The sequence below is a fragment of the Pseudophryne corroboree genome, chromosome 6, assembly GCF_028390025.1.
Source record: "Pseudophryne corroboree isolate aPseCor3 chromosome 6, aPseCor3.hap2, whole genome shotgun sequence".
Lineage (NCBI taxonomy): Eukaryota > Metazoa > Chordata > Amphibia > Anura > Myobatrachidae > Pseudophryne > Pseudophryne corroboree.
In genome coordinates this window covers 578,620,512-578,645,048 of record NC_086449.1, presented here as the reverse complement: position 1 = coordinate 578,645,048, position 24,537 = coordinate 578,620,512, and the positions used below count along the sequence as shown (strand labels likewise).

At 48.3% G+C, this 24,537-nt stretch overlaps 1 protein-coding gene across 3 annotated transcripts in view; it reads left to right on the top strand.

Annotated features, from left to right (window-relative positions):
• B4GALT7 (beta-1,4-galactosyltransferase 7) overlaps positions 1-24,537 on the top strand; it is a 92,409-nt gene that overhangs the window by 8,867 nt on the left and 59,005 nt on the right. Inside the window, exon 1 of one of the 3 annotated variants that reach the window (XM_063927903.1) lies at positions 21,719-22,102. The exons of 1 other annotated variant lie outside the window; for it this stretch is intronic. In XM_063927903.1, coding sequence (XP_063783973.1) covers positions 22,101-22,102 — 2 coding nt within the window. In that variant the 5' untranslated portion in view covers positions 21,719-22,100. Of the gene's footprint in view, positions 1-21,718; positions 22,365-24,537 lie in introns of those variants that run through there. One more of the 3 variants, XM_063927901.1, reaches the window with a different exon arrangement.

Sequence of the window (24,537 nt, the reverse complement as noted above, 5' to 3'; positions counted from 1 at the left end):
CCTCCAGTAGACTCACATGTGGCTAGGATGGTGGTTTACTCAGCTCTACCTGTCACTACCGTCGCGTCTCTAAAAGAGCCTACGGATAAACGTGTCGAGGGTTGTCTAAAAGCGATTTACACCCTCACGGGTGCTGCACAGAGGCCCACTATTGCATACATGGGTGGCAAGGCTATTGAAGCATGGGCCTTGGAGTTAGAAGCTGAAATCTCCTCTGACCATGCTAGACAATGCTGGTCATATATTGTCACAGCTTCTCGCTATATTAAAGAGGCGGCTTCTGATGCCGGTATCCTAGCAGCCAAGGCCTCTACTACGTCAGTCCTGGCTCGCAGGATATTGTGACTGAGATCCTGGTCTGTGGATCTGGACTCTAGAAAAACCCTGGAGGTACTCCCTTTCAAGGGGGATATTCTGTTTGGGGAGGACTTAAATAAGATAGTGGCTGACTTGGCTACTGCCAAAACTGCCTGTCTGCCTAATACAGCTCCTTCTGTGTCAAAGGCCAAAGGCACGTACTTTCGCCCCTTTCGTCCTTCAGGTAAAGCAAAAGGTTAGGCGTACCATAAGCAGGCCGGCACTTCCAAACCTGGTAAGCCGAAGCCCAAAAGAGCCTGGGCTACCAGTTAGCCAGCAGCCAAGACCGATAAGCCTGCCGCATGACGGGGCGGGCCTCCCCCTGGGGGATCCCAGGGTTGGGGGCCGGCTTCTAGGGTATACCCAGGAATGGTTGAAGACCACTTCAGATGCCTGGGTACGGGAAGTCGTCACTCGAGGTTACGCCATAGCCTTCAAAAACCGACCCCCTCATCGAGTTTGCCTTTGTCTGGTCCGACGGGACGTCTGTTTGGCAAACACTCTGCATTCGGTGGTACAGACCCTCCTGGATACAGGAGTCGTAGTACAGGTGCCTCTTGCTCAGAGGGGCCGGGGGTACTATTCTCCGCTGTTTCTAGTCCCGAAACCGAATGGGTCCTCCAGGCCCATTCTCAACCTCAAGGCACTGAACAAGTTTGTGAAGGTTTCCAAGTTCCGTATGGAAACCCTTCGCTCTATAGTTCCTGGCCTTGGAACCTGGGGACTACATGTTCTCCCTGGACATACAGGATGCTTACCTGCATATTCCTATAGCAGTGTCACATCAACACTACCTGAGGTTTGCTATTGGCAACCAACATTACCAGTTTCGGGCGTTACTTTTTGGTTTAACAACGGCTCCGCGAGTCTTCACCAATGTTATGGCGGTGATGACGGTGGAACTCTGCCATCAAGGGGTCAGGATACTGCCGTACCTGGACGACTTGTTAATCCTGGCAAATTCCCCAGATCTTCTCCTGCGTCATCTGGATATGACGGTCCGGTTTCTACAAGCCCACGGGTGGCTCATCAACTGGAAGAAATTCTCCCTGGTCCCTGCTCAGAGCATGGTGCATCTGGGAGCGCTGTTGGACACTCACAACCAGAGGTTTTTCTTGTCTCAGGAGAAAGTCCTGAAACTTGGGTCCTGTTGTCGACAGATGCCAGTCTGAGGTTGGGGCGCGGTGCTGGAGCAGCACTCCTTGCAGGGTCGGTAGACCAAGGAGGAGTCTCTCCTCTCGATCAACATTCTTGAATTTCGGGCGGTCTTCAATGCGTTGAACCTAGCCCAGCATTTGATTCAGAACCGTCCTGTTCAAGTACAGTCGGACAATGCCACCACAGTGGCTTACATAAATCATCAAGGCGGCACTCAAAGCCATTTGGCAATGAAGGAAGCCTCACGGATTCTATGTTGGGCAGAACGCCATCTATCGGCAATATTCATTCCGGGAGTCCTGAATTGGGAAGCGGACTTTCTCAGTCGTCAGGACGTGCATGCCGGCGAGTGGGGCCTCCATCCAGAAGTGTTTCAACTCCTCGTGGAAAGGTGGGGTCTTCCAGATGTGGATCTGATGGCGTCTCGACACAATCACAAGGTTCCGGTCTTCGGAGTAAGGACAAGGGATCCTCAAGCAGCATTTGTGGATGCGCTGGCAGTGCCGTGGAGGTTTCGGCTGCCGTACGTGTTCCCTCCGGTGTCACTCCTGCCCAGGGTAATTCGGAAGTTCAAGCAAGAAAAAGGAAATCTGCTTCTCATAGCTCCGGCGTGGCCCTGACGGCACTGGTTCTCAGACCTGCAAGGCCTATCGTCAGAGGGTCCACTTCTACTTCCACAATGCCTAGACCTCTCGTTCAGGGCCCCTGTGTCTACCAGGACCTAGCCCGGCTGTCTTTGACGGCGTGGCTTTTGAAGCTTCCGTCTTAAGAGCTAAGGGTTTTTCTGAAGAGGTCATTAAAACTATGTTGCGGGCCCGGAAACCGGCCTCTGCTCGGATTTACTATCGGGTCTGGCATTCCTACTTTGTTTGGTGCTCATCTAACCATTATGACGCTTCCAAGTTTAGTACAGCCAAACTTTTGGCTTTTCTACAGCAGGGTCTAGATTTAGGCCTGCGTCTGGCCTCCCTCAAGGTTCATATTTCTGCCTTGTCGGTGTGGTTTCAGAGAAAAATTGCGACTTTACCTGATGTTCATACTTTCACTCAGAGTGTTGCGTATCCAACCTCCCTATGTCCCGCCTGTGGCTCCTTGGGACTTGTCGGTGGTTTTGGAGGCATTGCAGGAACCTCCATTTGAACCTCTTGGTTCAGCTGACCTTAAGTGGCTTTCCCTTTAAGGTGGTGTTCTTGCTGGCTATTGCCTCTGCTAGAAGAGTGTCGGATTTGGGTGCCTTGTCTTGTAGTTCCCCCATATCTGATTTTTCACCGTGACCGGGCGGTTCTTAGGACTCGTCCCGGATATTTACCTAAGGTGGTTTCTTCGTTCCACCTTAATCAGGAGATTGTGGTTCCAGCTTTTTTCTCTCCTGATTTGTCTCCCAAATAGCGGTCTTTGGATGTGGTACGGGCTCTCCGTATCTATGTGAAAAGAACTGCTTCTATTCGAAAGTCTGATTCTCTTTGTTTTGTTTGGATTTCACAAACGTGGCTGGTCTGCTCACAAGCAGGCCCTGGCCAGGTGGATTAGAATGGTGATTGCGCATGCTTATGTGAAGGCTGGTCTGTCAGCTCCTGTTCACATTACGCCCATTCTACTCGGTCTGTTGGACCTTCTTGGGTGGCCCAACGTGGTGCGACCCTTGATCAATTGTGCAAGGTGGCTACGTGGTCCTCCGGGAACACGTTCATAAGGTTCTATTCCTTCGATACTGCCGCTTCCCAGGATGCTTCCTTTGGACGCCTGGTTCTTGTGCCCGCTACAGTGCGTCCCCTCCCATAAGGAACTGCTTTAGGACATCCTCATTACCCAGACTTGTGGAGCCCAGTGTACCCCGCAGCAGAAAACGAGTTTTATGGTAAGAACTTACCTTTGTTAAAACTCTTTCTGCGAGGTACACTGGGCTCCACAAGGCGCCCACCCTGACGCACTTAGCTTCTTTGGGTTGATATGGCATTAGCCGCTGACACTTCTCTTGTCGTGAGAGTGTGGTGTATGTGGCTACTAACGGTTGTCGTCTCTTTTCCTGCTACTGCATTGGGCTGGTTAACTAAACTGAGCTCCTGTGCTGGGAGGCGGGGTGATATAGGAGGCGGCGCTGTGCATTCTGGGAACAGTCAAAACTTTGAGCCTGTTGGTGCCTCGGATCAAGATCCTACTCTACACCCCATTATCCAGACTTGTGGAGCCCAGTGTACCTCGCAGAAAGAGTCTTAACAAGGGTAAGTTCTTACAATAAAACTCGTTTTTATATTTTAATACCTAGCAAAATATAATTACAAAAAGTAGGAAAGAAGTCTACAGGAATAGGTGACTGAGAGGGACATTTACTAAGCAGTGATAAGAGCGGAGAAGTGAGCCAGTGGAGAAGTGCCCATGGCAACTAAACAGCACTGAAGTAACATCTAGAATTTGCATACTATAAAACTTTACAGAGCTGCTGATTGGTTGATGGGGCAACTTCTCCACTGGCTCACTTCTCCACTCTTATCACTGCTTAGTAAATGTCTGTAAATGTCCTCCAAAATATGCTGGGCCATGTGTTTTAGTGTGTGTTCATTTCTGACAGGCCTTTGTACAGTATCTTATCTCAGTAGCAGTTTTCCCTAACTCCAGTCCTCAGGCACACCTAACACTGCATGTTTTTAGCCTCGCACACACGGGGGAGATGTGTGCTGAGCAACCTAGCACAGACCGCTCAGCGCGATGTGTGCTGAGCCGGGGGGGCGATCATTTCACCCACCGGTGAAATAAGCGGCCTGCTAGATTGTGCCTACATGCAGGCATAATCTAGCACCGGCGATAGCAGCGCGCGGGGCCGCACATCACTATCGCTGTGTGGCATACACACGGAGAGATCTGTGCTTAACTTCAAGTCAGATTGCTTAGAATTTAAGCATGGATTTCTCCGTGTGTACCCTCCTTTACAGAACTCGGTATCTCAATTTAAATAATTATCTAGTTATGTGGGGCATACAGGCTACAATTATCTGTCCGATTCGCCTGATTTCAGCGGAACGGCCAGATAACTGCAGCTTGTTTGTGGCTGGCCAACCCTAAAATATCAGTCGGACATGCCGGATTGTCCATCTCCTTCCAATGCAATTTGTTCAAGTGTCATGTCAGCTGCATCGGGCAGTGTATGCCCTATTGCAGAAGACTGCAATAGGGCATACACTGCCTGGTCCCCAGTTCCTTCACATGGGAAGGATAGGGGAAACGTCTCCTCCCCAGGGGCGGAGCACAGTAATCACGTGACATACACTGTGAAAGATTTCACAGTGTATAGTATGTCCCGGATATCGGCAGGGTCAGATAAAATGCCTGTCGGTTTGACTGGGATTTTATCTGACAGTGTATTCCTAGCATTAGTTACTTGGCCAGGAGACATTCTGTAAAACATGCACTGTAATAGGGGGTCCCTGAGGACTAACCGCTTATTCAACGCCACAACTATAACAGTTTGTCCTACATGTTGTGCTTAGAGATACCTGGTTGTCTTTTATACTATCATATCTTTCTCTTACGTCCTAGAGGATACTGGGGACCACATTAGTACCATGGGGTATAGACTGGTCCACTAGGAGCCATGGGCACTTTAAGAAATTGATAGTGTGGGCTGGCTCCTCCCTCTATGCCCCTCCTACCAGACTCCGTTTAGAAAATGTGCCCGGAGGAGCCGGTCACGCTTGGGAAGCTCCTGAAGAGTTCTCTGCATTTATTTTCTATTGTAGGTCTGGTTGGCACCAGCCTGCCTGCTTCATGGGACTTAGGAGGGGGGGGGGGGGGTTAATGGTCCCGTTCCCCGCTGACAGGACACTGAGCTCCTGAGGGTCCTATTCGCAAGCCCCACCACGGCAAGCGTACAGACCCACAGCACGCCGACACCCCTAACAGAGCCAGAAGTGTAGTGAGTAAGTAGGCAGCGGGTCGCCGGCGTTAATGGCGGCACAGGGGTAGGAGCAATGCTGCGCTCCAGGCTTCAGGAACACTGTGAAACCGCTGTGAGGGGCGAGCTGAAGCCACTTCTATTACCCACACTGGCACTACATTACAGGGGTTTTAACCCACTGTAGACTACATTATTCACCTCAGCCAGTATAAAAAAAACGGGAAGACCACGCGCCATTAAGTGGGCGGGGCTTCACTATGAGCGGATCCAGCAGCTCACCAGCGCCATTTTCTCTATGCAGCTTGACTCCGGCAGACTGGCAGGGAAGTGCAGCTCCTCCACAGCACCTCAGCGGTACCAGGGGGTCATAGCAAAGGTGGGAGCAATATATTGGTGTGCTAAACCCTACTAAGGGTACTTAGTTTGCGACCCAGCTAAACTTGCACTTTAGCTATAGGGGCGCTGTGTGGCTGGCTCCATTTTACTCTGTCTCCCTAGAAGGGCTTTGTGTGGGTTAACTGTGTTTTAACCTATTCCTGTGTGTGTGTTCTCACTTTTAATATGTCAAAGGAGTATGTATCATTCACAGCAGAGTGTTTTTCTCAATCTGGGGGCTCACTGCCGTGTACTTAGGATAGTACACATTATCAGGCTAGCGGATCTGAACCAGTATGGTTATTCATTAAAGGGGATGATTTCAAATATTTTGAATAAATTAACCCAAAATGAGAGGGAGATGCAATACTTAAGGTAATCTGTTGATGACCTGATGAATAGAGATTCAGTGGTCATTCCAGCGTCTCAGACCCCTGCCATTTGTACACAGAAACGTACTCTGGCCCAAATCATGCAGGCTGATACCGATGATGATGTAGCAGACCCAGAGGAGGGTGAAGTTGACTCGGGAGGGGGGGAAGCAGCTTTGTCACAGAGAATACAGGCCCTGATAGAAGCTATTAGAGAGCTCCTACACATTATTGATAAGGTGTCAGAGAACGGGAGGATTCTTATTTTAATATGATTAAGAAATCCTCAGCTACTTTCCCTGCATCTAAGGAATTAAATTCCCTATTTGAAGTACCTTCCTTCCGCAGCTCCCCGGCTAGAAAATCCTACACTGCTCCAACTCTGCAGTTCTTTCGGATAGCAAAGTTTAAAAACAAAACTGTCACGATCCGGGTTATTAGCCCCCATTATTTACCTGCTAAGTGCCTCCTGAGACCGGCCCGGCATTCCAGGCCTGGATTCCACCTGCGCTGTCTGCGGGCAGCGCGCTGCACGTCTGTGTAAATGTTCTCTTCAGTGATCGTGGCAGCGCTGGCATGGCAACATGATACAAAATATCCATTTGTATGGCGTCTCCTGTCCTCCGCGGCCTCCGCCGCCATTACTGCCGATTACCACATGTAAAGTACAAACAGACTTTCCCTCCAGTTTCAAACATGGGCGCAGCCATGTTTGTTTTGCATCACATGTTTTCAGCCTATCCGCTGCAGTCTGGACTCTGTCTAATTATCCAGCCAATCTCCGCTCACCAGCTGGTTATAAATATCCTGCTCCTGGGCTGGATAATCGTCAGTGCTTTGGTTGTCAATCCTTGCATACATGTCTCTCCTGTTTGGTGAATTTACAGCTTGACTTTCCAGGTATTCCAGCTCCTGTGATTCAGCTTCTCCAAGAGACCGGCACCAATTCCTACCCTGCGGTGCAGCCTGACTCCTGTAGTGTTCCAGCTCTGCTTTCTGGCTATCTACTGCGATCCTGACATCGGCTTCCATCTTTGGACCTATTCAGCTCCCAGCTTCCAGCGGTGTTCTGGTATCGTTGCTACTTCCATTATCTACAGCATCGCTCACTAGCCTCTATGGTAAAGTTATCACTGGCTTCCAGCTTACAGCGTTCCATTCATATCGCTTCCAGCAGTGTTTGGTGTTACCATCTGTTTTCAGCGGTGCTTCACGTCATCTCCAGCGGTATTCATATATCGCTCTGCATATCCTTCTACACAACATCGGACCACAGTATTCATCGATGCTCACCATAGAACTTTTGCTCCAGTGGTGAGTTCACCACATCTTTACTCACACCGGTTCTGTCCGGTAGTCTCTGGCAATTCAAATTCCATCTCTTCAACCTCAGTGTATCAGTGCCTATCCCAGTCTCCTGTCAACCACCTACTGGGCAGTACTTGTTTGTTCCTCATTACAGCGGTTAGCTGTGGCCACGGACTTTTCAACTCCGGAGTTTGGCAAGGACTTCTAGTCATCTTGTTCTGCATAGCCACAGTCTCAAATACCTTTTGCATTATCAGGAACTGTACTGCATTTCTCTCTGCACTTAATTGTTGAAGATATCTCATTGCCAAGATACATACTGTGTATTCAATAAATTGACTTTTATATTTTACCTCGTTGTTGTGGTCACGCCTTCGGGTTGATTGTGTTCAAACATCCTGTATGTCTAGGAACCTAATCCTACCTCCTCGGTTCACCTACACTCCAGCCCCTACATCTGAGGCTTCCTTAAGTCAGCCTCAGCCCTCAGTTGTGACAAAAACCAAAGGTTCTTCTACGGCCTTCAAAGGCAATACAGGTAAACCCAGAAAAGCAGCAACTGCAGGTTCACAGGAACAGAACCCCGGTTCTGCTTCCTCTAAGCCTTCAGCATGACGGTGGACTGCACTGCCTGGAAGACAGGTAGATGGGAGCCCGTTTGCGATTCTTAAGTCACATATGGGCAACGTCATGCCAGGATCCCTGGGTCAAAGATCTTATAGCTCCCACCTCACAGATTCTTCAAATCAGGCTTACCAGCTTCTCAAGAAGCAAGTATGACTTTTACAGGAAGCAATTCAAAAACTGGTACAAACTCAAGTCATTGTTCCAGTTCCACTTCAGCTGCAAAACAAGGGTGGTTATTCCAACCTGTTTGTAGTTCTGAAACCAGACGGTTCGGTAAGACCCATTTTAAATCGCAAGACGTTGAACCCGTACTTACAGGGTTCAAGTTCAAGATGGAGCCTCTGAGAGCGTTGATCTCAGGTCTTGAGGTGGGGGAATTCTTGGTGTCTCTGGATATCAAGGATGCGTACCTTCATATTCCGGTTTGGCCACCTCATCAGGCTTATCTAAGGTTTGCCTTACAGGACTCTCAGTACCAGTTCCAGGCCCTGCCATTAGGCCTCTCTACGGCACCGAGGGTGTTCACCAAGGTAATGGCAGAAATTATGTTTCTCCTCTGCAAACAGGGCGTAAACATAATACCGTACCTGGGCGATCTGCTGATAAAAGCACCATCCAGGGAGAGGTTGTTAGTCAACATTGCCCTCTCAACCCGACTACTCCAGGATCACAAATGGATTCTGAACCTACCATAATCTCATCTGGAGCCAACGCAGAGGCTTCCGTCCCTGGGGATGATACTGGATACAAAAGCACAGAAAGTGTTCCTTCCATTGGAAAAGGCATTGGTGATCCGGTCGATAGTGCAGGATGTTCTAGGACAAACCCGGATCTTGGTGCATCTATGCATTCGCCTTCCTGGGAAGATGATAGCCACTTACGAGGCACTGCAGTACGGAAGGTTTCACGCAAGGCCCTTCCAGCTGGATCTGTTGGACAAATGGTCCGGATCGCATCTTCACATGCACCAGAGAATCCGTCTGTCGCCAAAATACAGGATTTCTCTTCTGTGGTGGCTTCAGACTTTTCACCTGATCGAAGGACGGTGGTTCGAGATTCAAAATTGGATTCTGCTAACCACAAACGCAAGCCTCAGAGGTTGGGGAGCAGTCACCCAGGGGGAACAGTTCTAAGGAAAATGGTCAAGTCAGGAAGCCATTCTTCTGATCAACATTCTGGAACTAAGGGCCGTATAAAACGTCCCTTCTACAGGCATCACATCTTTAAGATCGACCCATTCAGATTCAGTCGGACAATGTGACGGCGGTAACATACATAAACCGACGAGGCGGAACGAAGAGCAGGGCAGCAATGTCAAAGGTAACAAGGATTCTCCTCTGGGCAGAAAGACACGCTGTGGCGTCCGCGATCTTCATTCCGGGAGTAGACAACTGGGAAGCAGACTTCCTCATCAAACACGACCTACACCCAGGAGAGCGGGGCCTTCACCCGGACGTGTTCGGGTGCTTGACACGACTGTGGTGAATTCCACAAATCGTCATGATGGCCTCTTGTCTTAACAAGAAGCTCAAGCGGTATTGTTCCAGGTCGAGGGACCCACAAGCAGTGGCGGTGGATGCTCTGGTGACTCCATGGGTCTACCTGATGGTGTACGTGTTTCCACCACTCCCATTGATCCCAAAGATTCTCAAAAGAATAAAATGGGAAAAGGTTCAAGCAATTCTCATTGCTCCGGACTGGCCAAGAAGGGCCTGGTATGCAGATATACTGGAGATGCTCCTAGAGGATCCGTGGCCTCTACCTGTTCGCGAGGACCTTCTCTCTCTATCAAGACTTACAACGGTTACGTTTGACGGCACAGAGATTGAGCGTTAAATTCTAACCCGAAAAGGGATCCCGGATAAGGTTATTCTAACCCTGATCCAAGCCAGAAAGGGGGTAACGTCTAAACTTTACCACCGTATTTGGAAAAAATACGTCTCTTGGTGTGAGAACAGGAAATTTCCTGCGGTGGAATTTCAATTGGGACGTTTTATCCTTTTTCTGCAGTCAGGTGTGGATGTGGGCCTACGTTTGGGCTCCATAAAAGTCCAGATTTCGGCCTTATTCATTTTCTTCCAGAAACAATTGGCTTCTCTCCCTGAAGTTCAGACATTTTTGAAGGGGGTTCTGTACATCCAACCGCCCTTTGTGCCTCCTATGGCACCTTGGGATCTCAACGTGGTGTTGCAGTTACTGCAATCGGATTGGTTTGAACCTTTACAGGACGTTGACGTCAAGTTTCTTACATGGAAGGCCGTCACGCTGTTGGCCTTGGCTTCTGCAAGGCGTGTGTTGGAGCTGGGGGCATTGTCCTTGGATGTTGTGAGGACTTTGAAGATATATGTGAAGCGGACAGCTCGCCACAGAAAATCTGACTCAATGTTTGTTCTCTATGATCCCAATAAAATTGGGTGTCCTACTTCAAAGCAGACAATTGCACGCTGGATTAGGCTTACTATCCAGCATGCTTATTCCACTGCAGGTTTGCCATGTCCAAAATCTGTACAGGTTCACTCTACTAGGTTGGTGGGTTCTTCCTGGGCGGCTGCCCCTGGTATCTCGGCTTTACAGCTCCGCCGAGCAGCTACTTGGTCAGGTTAGAACACATTTGCTAAGTTCTACAAGTTCGATACTTTGGCCTCTAAGGACCTTCAGTTTGGTCAATCAGTTCTGCAGGAACCTCAGCACTCTCCCACCCGGTTTGGGAGCTTTGGTACATCCCCATGGTACTAATGTGGACCCCAGTATCCTCTAGGACGTAAGAGAAAATAGGATTTTAATTACCTAACGGTAAATCCTTTTCTCGTAGTCCGTAGAGGATACTGGGCGCCCGCCCCCAGTGCTTCATTTCTTCATGCACTGTTACTTGGTTAAGTGTTGTTGGTTCAGCGCTTGCTGTTCCTGGTTTAAAGTTTGGTTAGCTTGGCTTTCCTCTAGTTTGTGTGCTGGTTCAGAATCTCGCCACTATCCTTTCTCTAACGTCCTAAGTGGATGCTGGGGACTCCGTCAGGACCATGGGGTTTAGCGGCTCCGCAGGAGACAGGGCACAATAATAAAAGCTTTAGGATCAGGTGGTGTGCACTGGCTCCTCCCCCTATGACCCTCCTCCAAGCCTCAGTTAGATTCTTGTGCCCGGCCGAGAAGGGTGCAATCTAGGTGGCTCTCCTGAGCTGCTTAGAATAAAAGTTTAATTTAGGTTTTTTATTTTCAGTGAGTCCTGCTGGCAACAGGCTCACTGCTACGAGGGACTTAGGGGAGAGAAGTAAACTCACCTGCGTGCAGGATGGATTTGCTTCTTAGGCTACTGGACACCATTAGCTCCAGAGGGAGTCGGAACACAGGTCTCACCCTGGGGTTCGTCCCGGAGCCGTGCCGCAGACCCCCCTTGCAGATGCCGAAGTTGAAGAGGTCCAGAGGTCCAGAAACAGGCGGCAGAAGACTTTCAGTCTTCATAAGGTAGCGCACAGCACTGCAGCTGTGCGCCATTGTTGTCAGCACACTTCATACCAGCGGTCACTGAGGGTGCAGGGCGCTGGGGGGGGCGCCCTGGGCAGCAATGTATTATACCTTTTTTATGGCTAAAATACATCACATATAGCCCTTGAGGCTATATGGATGTATTTAACCCCTGCCAGATCTCACAAACTCCGGGAGAAGAGCCCGCCGTTTTAGGGGGCGGGGCCTATTCTCCTCAGCACACGGCGCCATTTTCCTGCTCAGCTCTGCTGTGAGGAAGGCTCCCAGGCTCTCCCCTGCACTGCACTACAGAAACAGGGTTAAAACAGAGAGGGGGGGCACTTATTTGGCGATATGATTACATATGTGAAAATGCTATAAGGGAAAACACTTGTATAAGGGGTTGTCCCTGTATAATTATAGCGTTTTTGGTGTGTGCTGGCAAACTCTCCCTCTGTCTCCCCAAAGGGCTAGTGGGGTCCTGTCCTCTATCAGAGCATTCCCTGTGTGTGTGCTGTGTGTCGGTACGTGTGTGTCGACATGTAGGAGGATGATGTTGGTGAGGAGGCGGAGCAAATTGCCTGTATTGGTGATGTCACTCTCTAGGGAGTCGACACCGGAATGGATGGCTTATTTAGGAATTACGTGATAATGTCAACACGATGCAAGGTCGGTTGACGACATGAGACGGCCGGCAAACAAATTAGTACCTGTCCAGGCGTCTCAGACACCGTCAGGGGCTTGTAAAAACGCCCATTTACCTCAGTTGGTCGACACAGACACAGACACGGACACTGACTTCAGTGTCGACGGTGAAGAAACAAACATATTTTCCTTTAGGGCCACACGTTACATGTTAAGGGCAATGAAGGAGGTGTTACATATTTCTGATACTACAAGTACCACAAATAAGGGTATTATGTAGGGTGGGAATAATCTACTTGTAGTTTTTCCTGAATCAGATAAATTAAAGTGTGTGATGATGCGTGGGTTTCCTCCGATAGAAAATTATTGGAGGTATACCTTTTCCCGCCAGAAGTGAGGGCGAGTTGGGAAACACACCTTAGGGTGGATAAGGCGCTCACACGCTTATAAAAACAAGTGGCGTTACCGTCTCCAGATACGGCCGCCCTCAAAGAGCCAGCTGATAGGAAGCTGAAAAATATCCTAAAAAGTATATACACACATACTGGTGTTATACTACGACCAGCAATCGCCTCAGCCTGGATGTGCAGCGCTGGGGGGGCTTGGTCGGATTTCCTGACTGAAAATATTGATACCCTTGACAGGAACAATATTTTATTGACTATAGAGCATTTTAAGGATGCATTTCTATATATGCGAGATGCGCAGAGGGATATTTGCATTCTGGCATCAAGAGTAGATGTGATGTCCATATCTGCCAGACGATGTTTATAGACACGACAGTGGTCAGGTGATGCAGATTCCAGACGGCACATGGAAGTATTGCCGTATAAAGGGGCGGTCCATCGGACCTGGTGGCCATGGCAACAGCTGGAAAATCCACTTTTGTTACCCCAAGTCACATCTCAGCAGAAAAGGACACAGTCTTTTCAGTCTCAGTCCTTTCGTACCCATAAAGGCAGGCGGGCAAAAGGCCAGTCAATCTGCCCAGGGTTAGAGGAAAGGGAAGAAGACTGCAGCAGGCAGCCCATTCCCAGGAACAGAAGTCCTCCACAGCTTCTGCCAAGTCCGCAGCATGACGCTGGGGCCATACAAGCGGACTCAGGTGCGGTGGGGGGTCATCTCAAGAGTTTCAGCACGCAGTGGGCTCACTCGCAAGTGGACTCCTGGATCCTACACGTAGTATCCCAGGTGTACATTGGAAATTCGAGACGTCTTCCCCTCACAAGTTCCTGAAGTCTGCTTTACCAACGTCTCCCTCCGACAGGGAGGCAGTATTGGGAAAAAAATTCACAGGCTGTATTCCCAGCAGGTGATAATCAAAGTACCCCTCCTACAACAAGGGAAGGGGTATTATTCCACACTATATTGTGGTACTGAAGCCGAACGGCTCGGTGAGATCTAAAAGATTTGAACAATTACATACAAGGGTTCAAATCAAGATGGAGTCACTCAGAGCAGTGATAGCGAACCAGGACGATATGGTGTCACTGGATATCAGGGACGCTTACCTACATGTCCAAATTTTGCCCTTCTCACCAAGGGTATCTCAGGTTCGTGGTACAGAACTGTCACTATCAGTTCAGACGCTGCCGTTTGGATTGTCCACGGCACCCCGGGTCTTTACCATGGTAATGGCCGAAATGATGTTTCTTTTTTCTAAAAGAAATATGGACGCTTTCCTGATAAGGGCAAGGTCCAGAGAACAGTTGGCGGTCGGAGTAGCACTATCTCAAGTAGTTCTACGACAGCACGAGTGGATTCTAAATATTCCAAAATCGCAGCTTTTTCCGACGACACGTCTAATGTTCCTAGGAATGATTCTGGACACAGTCCAGAAAAGGATGTTTTCTCCCGGAGAAGAAGACCAGGGAGTTATCCGAGCTAGTCAGGAACCTCCTAAAACCAGGAAAAGTATCAGTGCATCATTGCACAAGGGTCCTGTGAAAAATGGTGGTTTCTTACAAAGCGATCCCATTCGGTAGATTTCACGCAAGAACCTTTCAGTGGAATCTGCTGGGAAAATGGTCCGGATCGCATCTTCAGATGCATCAGCGGATAACCCTGTCTCCAAGGACAAGGGTGTTTTCTTCTGCGGTGGCTGCAGAGTGCTCATCTATGAAAGGGCCGCAGATTCGACATTCAGGACTGGGTCCTGGTGACCACGGATGCCAGCCTGAGTGGCTGGGGAGCAGTCACACAAGGAAAAAAACTTCCAGGGAGTGTGATCAAGTCTGGAGACTTCTCTCCACATAAATATACTGGAGCTAAGGGCAATTTACAAGGCTCTAAGCTTAGCAAGACCTCTGCTTCAAGGTCAGCCGGTATTGATCTAGTGGGACAACATCACGGCAGTCGCCCACGTAAACAGACAGGGCGGCACATGAAGCAGGAGGGAAATGGCAGAAACTGCAAGGATTCTTCGCTGGGCGAAAAATCATGTGATAACACTCTCAGCAGTGTTAATTCCGGGAGTGGAAAACTGGGAAGCAAACTTCCTCAGCTGGCATAACCTCCACCCGGGAGAGTGGGGACTTCAGCGGGAAGTCTTCCACATGATTGTAAACCGTTGGGAAAAACCAAAGGTGGACATGATGGCGTCCCGCCTGAACAAAAAACTAGACAAATATTGCGCCAGGTCAAGGGACCCTCAGGCAATAGCGGTGGACGCTCTGGTAACACTGTGGGTGTACCAGTCAGGGTATGTGTTCCCTCCTATGCATCTCATACCAAAAGTACTGAGAATCATAAGAAGGAGATGAGTAAGAACGATACTCGTGGTTCCGGATGGGTCAAGAAGGACTTGGTACCCGGAACTTCAAGAGATGCTCACGGAAGAACCGTGGCCTCTACCTTTAAGAAAGGACCTGCTCCAGCAGGGGCCTTGTCTGTTCCAAGACTTACTGCGGCTGCGTTTGACGGCATGGCAGTTGAACGCCGGATCCTGAAAGGGCATTCCAGATGAAGTCATCCCTACCCTGGTCGAAGCCAGGAAGGATGTAACCGCAAAACATTTTCACCGCATTTGGCGAAAATATGTTGCGTGGTGTGAGGCCAAGAAGGTCCCTACAGAGGAATTCCAACTGGGTCGTTTCCTACATTTCCTGAAAACAGGACTGTCTATGGGCCTAAAATTAGGGTCCATTAAGGTTCAAATTTCGACCCTGTCAAATTTCTTCCAGAAAGAACTGGCTTCAGTGCCTGAAGTTCAGACGTTTGTAAAAGGGGTACTGCATATACAGCCTCCTTTTGTGCCCCCAGTGGCACCTTGGGATCTCAATGTTGTTTTGAGTTTCCTAAAGTCACATTGGTTTGATCCACTCACCACTGTGGAATTAAAATATTTCACATGGAAGGTGAAGATTCTATTAGCCCTGGCTTCAGCCAGGCGTGTGTCAGAATGGGCGGCTTTATCATATAAAAGCCCTTACTTAATTTTTCATTCTGACAGGGCAGAATTGAGGACTCGTCCTCAATTTCTCCTTAAGGTGTTTTCTGTTTTTCACATGAACCAACCTATTGTGGTACCTGTGGCTACTAGGGACTTGGAGGACTCCAAGTTACTTGACGTTGTCAGGGCCCTGAAAATATATGTTTCCAGGACGACTGGAGTCAGAAAATCTGACTCGCTGTTTAGCCTGTATGCACCCAACAAGATGGGTGTTCCTGCTTCTAAGCAGACGATTGCTCGCTGGATTTGTAGTACAATTCAGCTTGCACATTCTGTGGCAGGCTTGCCACAGCCAAAATCAGTAAAAGCCCATTCCACAAGGAAGTGGGCTCATCTTGGGCGGCTGCCCGAGGGGTCTCGGCTTTACAACTTTGCCGAGCTGCTACTTGGTCAGGGGCACACCCTGACTGAGGAGGACCTGGAGTTCTCTCATTCGGTGCTGCAGAGTCATCCGCACTCTCCCGCCCGTTTGGGAGCTTTGGTATAATCCCCATGGTCCTGATGGAGTCCCCAGCATCCACTTAGGACGTCAGAGAAAATAAGAATTTACTTACCGATAATTCTATTTCTCGTAGTCCGTAGTGGATACTGGGCGCCCATCCCAAGTGCGGATTGTCTGCAATACTTGTACATAGTTATTGTTACAAAAATCGGGTTATTCTTGTTGTGAGCCATCTTTTCAGAGGCTCCTTCGTTGTTATCATACTGTTAACTGGGTTCAGATCACAGGTTGTACGGTGTGATTGGTGTGGCTGGTATGAGTCTTACCCGGGATTCAATATCCTTCCTTATTATGCACGCTCGTCCGGGCACAGTATCCTAACTGAGGCTTGGAGGAGGGTCATAGGGGGAGGAGCCAGTGCACACCACCTGATCCTAAAGCTTTTATTATTGTGCCCTGTCTCCTGCGGAGCCGCTAAACCCCATGGTCCTGACGGAGTCCCCAGCATCCACTACGGACTACGAGAAATAGAATTATCGGTAAGTAAATTCTTATTTTTATTTCCTTCTCTCAAAGTATGTCCGTCTCCTCGGGCACAGTTTCCTAGACTGAATCTGGTAGGAGGGGCATAGGGGGAGGAGCCAGCCCACACTATCAATTTCTAAACGTGCCCATGGCTCCTAGTGGACCTGTCTATACCCCATGGTACTAATGTGGACCCCAGTATCCTCTACGGACTACGAGAAAAGGAGTTACCGGTAGGTAATTAAAATCTTATTTTTTATTTCTGTGTCTGTAAAGGTTATACATCTGAATATGGCCCCTTTGTGAATGATTCTGCATCTCTATATGCGACATGTCCATAAGATAGACAATCTCTGTGCATCTGCTTAGCCACTGCCCAATACAATATCAAACATTTCTGAGACCATGCGTCTCAATTGTAACTGCACCTCTGAGTGCATGTTTGTGTGAATGTCTGCATAGCGTGCGACTCCCCATCAGGGCCAGTGTGTGCTATGCTGGCCATACACTGCAATAAAACTCACTATCGGACAGACAGATCATATATCTGACACTGCCATAATTGGTCTCTGATGGTGAGTATATCCACTATCAGATATGTGCTGCTCAGTCGTTGCCATGCACTCTGGAATTATCGGGCTGATCACACCACTAATTGCTCAATGTATGGCTGCCTTTACTGTTAATACATAGTGACAGTGTTATTGATTGATGTTAACAAATCATAGGTGATCTCTCCTGTACTCATATGGCTGGTATCATCCTGATTCACATGTTTAACGTATGTGAACATCTGCACTAAACTACTGACTTTCAGGTCTTCATGATAAGCTATGGACTAGAATTGGGGTCTGATATGTGCTAGACCAGAGGTTTTCAAACTCAGTCCTCGGGGGCACACACACTGCATGTTTTGCAGGTCTCCTCACAGAATCGCAAGTGAAATAATTAGCTCCACCTGTGGACCTTTTAAAATGTGTCGGTGAGTAATTAATACACCTGTGCACCTGCTGGGTTACCTGCAAAACATGCACTGTGTGTGCCCCCGAGGACCGAGTTTGAGAACCTCTGTGCTAGACATAGGTTTGTGGTCTGTACTCCCTGGCCTACAGTATGGCTGGCCATGCAACATACTACATAGTGCTCTATTTACTAAAATTTCTACTATTGTTTGCATAAAATTTTTCGCCCTATGTATATAAACTGCTGCCAGGTCAGGCCAAGCGAATAGGACCTGTAATGGAAAACCCAGTGTGCATGCGTAGTACAGGTCTGAGGGAACCATGAAAGAGCTGCACTCTGGGAGAAAGCAGGTGGAAAACTGGGTCTTTCCTTCTTTTCTCCGTATGAGAAGACATAGGAGTTGATGTACTAACGAAGGTTGGGTACACACTAGAACAACATGTGTAACTGGTGATGGGGGGGGCGCGATGTAACAAAGCATTGCGCCACCTTACACACCATGATGTGGTGGACAATGGTGTTGTGTAACGTTACCCACAGCATTTAAAATGCCTGCCATCATTCCCTAGGACATCCCTTTGGGCGTGCAGCATGCCCGAGGGGAAGACCCAGGGAACAACCCACAGGATTGCAATATCGTGGGTACACACTAGACGGTATATTGTACCGATTGGAGCGATATTGTTATACTGTCTAATACTTTGATATTTACTCAGGTTAAGGCTGCAGAGAGAGAGAGAGAAAGAGAAACTAGCAACCAATTAGTTCTTAAATGTTATTTTTCAAACACCGTGGGGTACATTTACTAACATTCGTAATTTCCGAAAATAGGTCAAAGTTCAATCACGAATGACATCGACAGTGTAAAACTGCAACTTTTTGAATTGATTACGATGGATTTACTAAGCTGTCGTATTCGGGTTTTTCTTTTCTTCCGATGTCGATGTCATTCGTGTTTTTTTACCTATTTTTACGGCAGTGATTAGCAAAACACTGCCGTTTTTTTTTTACAATCAATCTCGGCCGGATCTGTGTGATCCGTGCTGGGGTTCTTATTTTTTTTTTTTTTAATTAAACACTGTAAAATTTTAAAAAAAAATGCGTGGGGTCCCCCCTCCTAAGCATAACCAGCCTCGGGCTCTTTGAGCCGATCCTGGTTGCAGAAATATGGGAAAAAAAATGACAGGGGTTCCCCCATATTTAAGCAACCAGCATCGGGCTCTGCGCCTGGTCCTGGTCCCAAAAATACGGGGGACAAAAAGAGTAGGGGTCCCCCGTATTTTTAAAACCAGCACCGGGCTCCACTAGCTGGACAGATAATGCCACAGCCGGGGGTCACTTTTATACAGCGCCCTGCGGCCGTGGCATCAAAAATCCAACTAGTCACCCCTGGCCGGGGTACCCTGGGGGAGTGGGGACCCCTTCAATCAAGGGGTCCCCCCCCCAGCCACCCAAGGGCCAGGGGTGAAGCCCGAGGCTGTCCCCCCCCCATCCAATGGGCTGCGGATGGGGAGGCTGATAGCCTTTGTTGTAAAAGAAAATATATTGTTTTTAGTAGCAGTACTACAAGGCCCAGCAAGCCTCCCCCGCATGCTGGTACTTGGAGAACCACAAGTACCAGCATGCGACGGAAAAACGGGCCCGCTGGTACCTGTAGTACTACTACTAAAAAAATACCCAAAAAAAGACAAGACACACACACCGTGAAAGTAAAGATTTATTACATACATCCACACAAACATACATACATACTTACCTTATGTTCACACGCAGGTCGGTCCTCTTCTCCAGTAGAATCCAAGGGGTACCTGTTGAAGAAATTATACTCACGAGATCCAGGGGTCCAGGCTCCTCGGGAAATCCAGGGGTAATCCACGTACTTGCATAAAATAAGAAAACGGAAAGCCGAGCCACGAACTGAAAGGGGCCCCATGTGTTCACATGGGACTCCTTTCCACGAATGCCAGAAAGCCACTCTGACTGATGTCTAAGTGGGTTTCTTCAGCCAATCAGGGAGTGCCACGTTGTAGCACTCTCCTGATCGGCTGTGTGCTCTTGTCCTCACTGACAGGCAGCACACGGCAGTGTTACAATGTAGCGCCTATGCGCTACATTGTAACCAATGATGGGAACTTTCTGCCCTGCGGTTGACCTAAAGTGACGTCACCGCTGAGCAGAAAGTTCCCATCATTGGTTACAATGTAGCGCATAGGCGCTACATTGTAACACTGCCGTGTGCTGCCTGTCAGTGAGGACAGGACCACACAGCTGATCAGGAGAGTGCTACAACGTGGCGCTCCCTGATTGGCTGAAGAAACCCACTTAGCCAGAAGGCAAAGTGGGTTTCTTGCATTCGGGGAAAGGTGACCCATGTGCAAACATGGGTCCCCTTTCAGTTCGTGGTCGGGACACCGTTTTTTTATTTTTGGCAAGTACGTGGATTAACCCTGGATTTGCCGAGGAGCCTGGACCCCTGGATCTCGTGAGTATAATTTATTCAACAGGTACCCTTGGATTCTACTGGACAAGAGGACCGACCTGCGTGGGGCCATAGGTAAGTATGTATGTATGTGTGTATGTAAGTAATAAAATTATACTTTCACGGTGTGTGTGTCTTGTCTTTTTTTGGGTATTTTTTTAGTGGTAGTACTACAGGTACCAGCGGGCCCGTTTTTCCGCCGCATGCTGGTACTTGTGGTTCTCCAAGTACCAGCATGCGGGGGAGGCTTGCTGGGACTTGTAGTACTGCTACTAAAAACAATATCTTTTATTTTACAACAAAGGCTATCAGCCCTCCCATCCGCAGCCCATTGGATGGGGGGGGACAGCCTCGGGCTTCACCCCTGGCCCTTGGGTGGCTGGGGGGGGGGACCCCTTGATTGAAGGGGTCCCCACTCCCCCAGGGTACCCCGGCCAGGGGTGACTAGTTGGATTTTTGATGCCACGGCCGCAGGGCGCTGTATAAAAGTGACCCCCGGCTGTGGCATTATCTGTCCAGCTAGTGGAGCCCGGTGCTGGTTTTAAAAATACGGGGGACCCCTACTCTTTTTGTCCCCCGTATTTTTGGGACCAGGACCAGGCGCAGAGCCCGATGCTGGTTGCTTAAATATGGGGGAACCCCTGTCATTTTTCCCCCCATATTTCTGCAACCAGGATCGGCTCAAAGAGCCCGAGGCTGGTTATGCTTAGGAGGGGGGACCCCACGCAATTTTTTTAGCAAAAATAAGCACTTTCACACCCCTTCCCACTGATATACATGCACGGATCTCATGGATCCCTGCATGCATCTCAAATCACGGAAAAAAAAAGCAGGTCTGTTTTTTTTTGGACTTTTTTACGAGTTGTAATTTTTCACGGCAGTGTTTTGTGTTTTTTTGCTTTGCACTTCTTAGTAAATGACCGAGATTCATACTTAAACAGCCGCGTTTTGACCGATGGTGTATTCATTCGTAATTTTTTACCTGAACTAGAAAAAAATTACGAATGCCCTCATCACTGCCGTGATTAGTGTTTAGTAAATGACCGAGATTGACCGAGATGACACTTTGATGAAAAAACGGCATCTCGGTCAAAATCGGGAGCTTAGTAAATATACCCCCGTGTGTAACATGGCAGGTAGGAGCTGATTGACTGGTATTTTATCTCTCTAATGTATCTCGCTTCAAGACTTATTAAACATGCCATTGCTTCTTTCATATATAAAAATATTGTTTGTGTGCTGCCCCCATTACACTTATGGGTGGTCAAATGAGCACTTTTCACTTTACTAAGTAGAATTTCTATGGCTAAAATGCTTGAGAAAAAAAACTGTTTCATTTATTTAGACACCATAATTACAAATGCTGCATTAGTACAAATTTGGTCATGTAAAGCCAACTTCAGCCTAGTAAAACTAATGCATATTCTGTAATTTGGGTGTACCTCTATCTCTTAAGATTTCCTGCCTTCCACTTGATCGTCAAAAGCTGAGTAACACAAACAAATGCAGTTCAAGATCATTGTATCTTACATTTTAATAGTGTTAATGTTGCTGCCGGCTACTGTATGTGTACATACTTTCTTCACCATAGGAACGCCCAGCTCCGGAACCTTTAACACCCGAACTACATTGCAGGGGAGGAAGTAATACGCAGAGGGACCTCTGTGAGCCAGCGTGTAAGGGGGGAAATAAAGCTACGCCGGGGGCCATACTGATGCTGGGCACCGCTGCCAGCGCCCTGAACCTGTGCCACCTCGGTGCAGCACACCCTGTGCCTCTGGGCGGGGCAGATAGACGTTCCTCTTTCTGGGAGTGTATAGTATAGGGCGTCTGGGTGCGGCGGCTGCTTCTACTGAGAGCCGGTCACTGACTGTAGGAAGAGTTTTCTAGTTGCACTCTGTTTGGAGTTATATACTGTATGTGGAGGTTACATAATCAGTAATTGCATGTACCTGGTGAATGTGTAACCTGTCCCCGTTGGGTGACGCACATATGCTGCTACATGCAGCTAATACTTCTTATGATGGAGTATAACAAGATAACGCACAATGTATGTTAGGTCTCGACTCTTTATGTTTGCATTTAGAGAATTAGAATGGATCCATGTAATGTTATTCTGTCTGATCTGTGCCACTGGTTAAGGCTGCTGTACGTGATGGGTAGACAAGCGGTGTTTGTCACTGTGTAAAATGCTATTGCTGATCGGCATAGCGGGTATGACTATGTAATTTTCTAGTACTACTAAACTGTGCGCAGGCAGCGATGTATCTGACACGGAGGAAACCAGCCCTGTATCTCAGAGAGAACAGTAGGTGAGGCCAAAGATGGGGGTGATCTCTACTGCATTTCTGCATTACAATTGCAACACACACCATCTTTGTTTTATCCACATAAATTGTGATTGCGGTGATTGATTTCTGTGGTAATTTACATTTTATCAGCATCATTTCTATACTGTAATAATATAGTAGCTTCAGGAACTCTTGTATCATTTTTTATGAATTCATGTTATTATATGTATAGTGTGTGTATATTGTCAAAACACCAGTCTTGCATAGTAAAAACAAACAATATCCATCCCCAATACTTTCTATTTTGTGCAGACAACACATCAGTATAAGATTTCCTAAAATTATAGTAATTAACCTTTCTCTATCGTCCTTGTGGATGCTGGGGTTCCTGAAAGGACCATGGGGAATAGCGGCTCCGCAGGAGACAGGGCACAAAAAGTAAAGCTTTCCGATCAGGTGGTGTGCACTGGCTCCTCCCCCTATGACCCTCCTCCAGACTCCAGTTAGATTTTTGTGCCCGGCCGAGAAAGAAGGGTGCAATCTAGGTGGCTCTCCTAAAGAGCTGCTTAGAGAAAGTTTAGCTTAGGTTTTTTATTTTACAGTGAGTCCTGCTGGCAACAGGATCACTGCAACGAGGGACTTAGGGGAGAAGGAGTGAACTCACCTGCGTGCAGGATGGATTGGCTTCTTGGCTACTGGACATCAGCTCCAGAGGGACGATCACAGGTACAGCCTGGATGGTCACCGGAGCCGCGCCGCCGGCCCCCTTGCAGATGCTGAAGTAAGAAGAGGTCCAGAATCGGCGGCTGAAGACTCCTGCAGTCTTCTAAAGGTAGCGCACAGCACTGCAGCTGTGCGCCATTTTCCTCTCAGCACACTTCACACGGCAGTCACTGAGGGTGCAGGGCGCTGGGAGGGGGGCGCCCTGGGAGGCAAATGAAAACCTTTTTTGGCGAAAAATACCTCACATATAGCCCCCAGAGGCTATATGGAGATATTTAACCCCTGCCAAGATTCACTAAATAGCGGGAGACGAGCCCGCCGAAAAAGGGGCGGGGCCTATCTCCTCAGCACACAGCGCCATTTTCTCTCACAGAAAGCCTGGAGAGAAGGCTCCCAGGCTCTCCCCTGCACTGCACTACAGAAACAGGGTTAAAACAGAGAGGGGGGGCACTGATTTTGGCGATATTGAGATATATATAAAGATGCTATAAGGGAAAACACTTATATAAGGTTGTCCCTATATAATTATAGCGTTTTGGTGTGTGCTGGCAAACTCTCCCTCTGTCTCCCCAAAGGGCTAGTGTGGGTCCTGTCCTCTGTCAGAGCATTCCCGGTGTGTGTGCTGTGTGTCGGTACGTGTGTGTCGACATGTATGAGGACGATGTTGGTGAGGAGGCGGAGAAATTGCCTGTAATGGTGATGTCACTCTCTAGGGAGTCGACACCGGAATGGATGGCTTATTTAGGGAATTACGTGAGATTGTCAACACGCTGCAAGGTCGGTTGACGACGTGAGACGGCCGACAAACTATTAACGGTCCAGGCGTCTCAGAAACACCGTCAGGGGCGTTAAAAACGCCCGTTTACCTCAGTCGGTCGACACAGACACGGACACTGAATCCAGTGTCGACGGTGAATAAACAAACGTATTTCTCATTAGGGCCACACGTTAAGGGCAATGAAGGAGGTGTTGCATATTTCTGATACTACAAGTACCACAAAAAAGGGTATTATGTGGGAGTGAAAAAACTACCTGTAGTTTTTCCTGAATCAGATAAAATAAAATGAAGTGTGTGATGATGCGTGGGGTTACCCCGATAGCAAATATTGGCGTTATACCCTTTCCTGCCAGAAATTAGGGCGCGTTGGGAAACACCCCTTAGGGTGATAAGGCGCTCACACGCTTATCAAGTGGCGTTACCGTCTCCAGATACGGCCGCCCTCAAGGAGCCAGCTGATAGGAAGCTGGAAAGATATCCTAAAAAGTATATACACACATACGGTGGTTATACTGCGACCAGCGATCGCCATCAGCCTGGAGATGCAGTGCTGGGTTGGCTTGGTCGGATTCCCTGACTGAAAATATTTTATTCATATAGAGCATTTAATAGGATGCATTCTATATATATGTACGTGAGATGCACAGAGGGATATTTGCTCTCTGGCATCAAGATAAGTACGTTGTCCATATC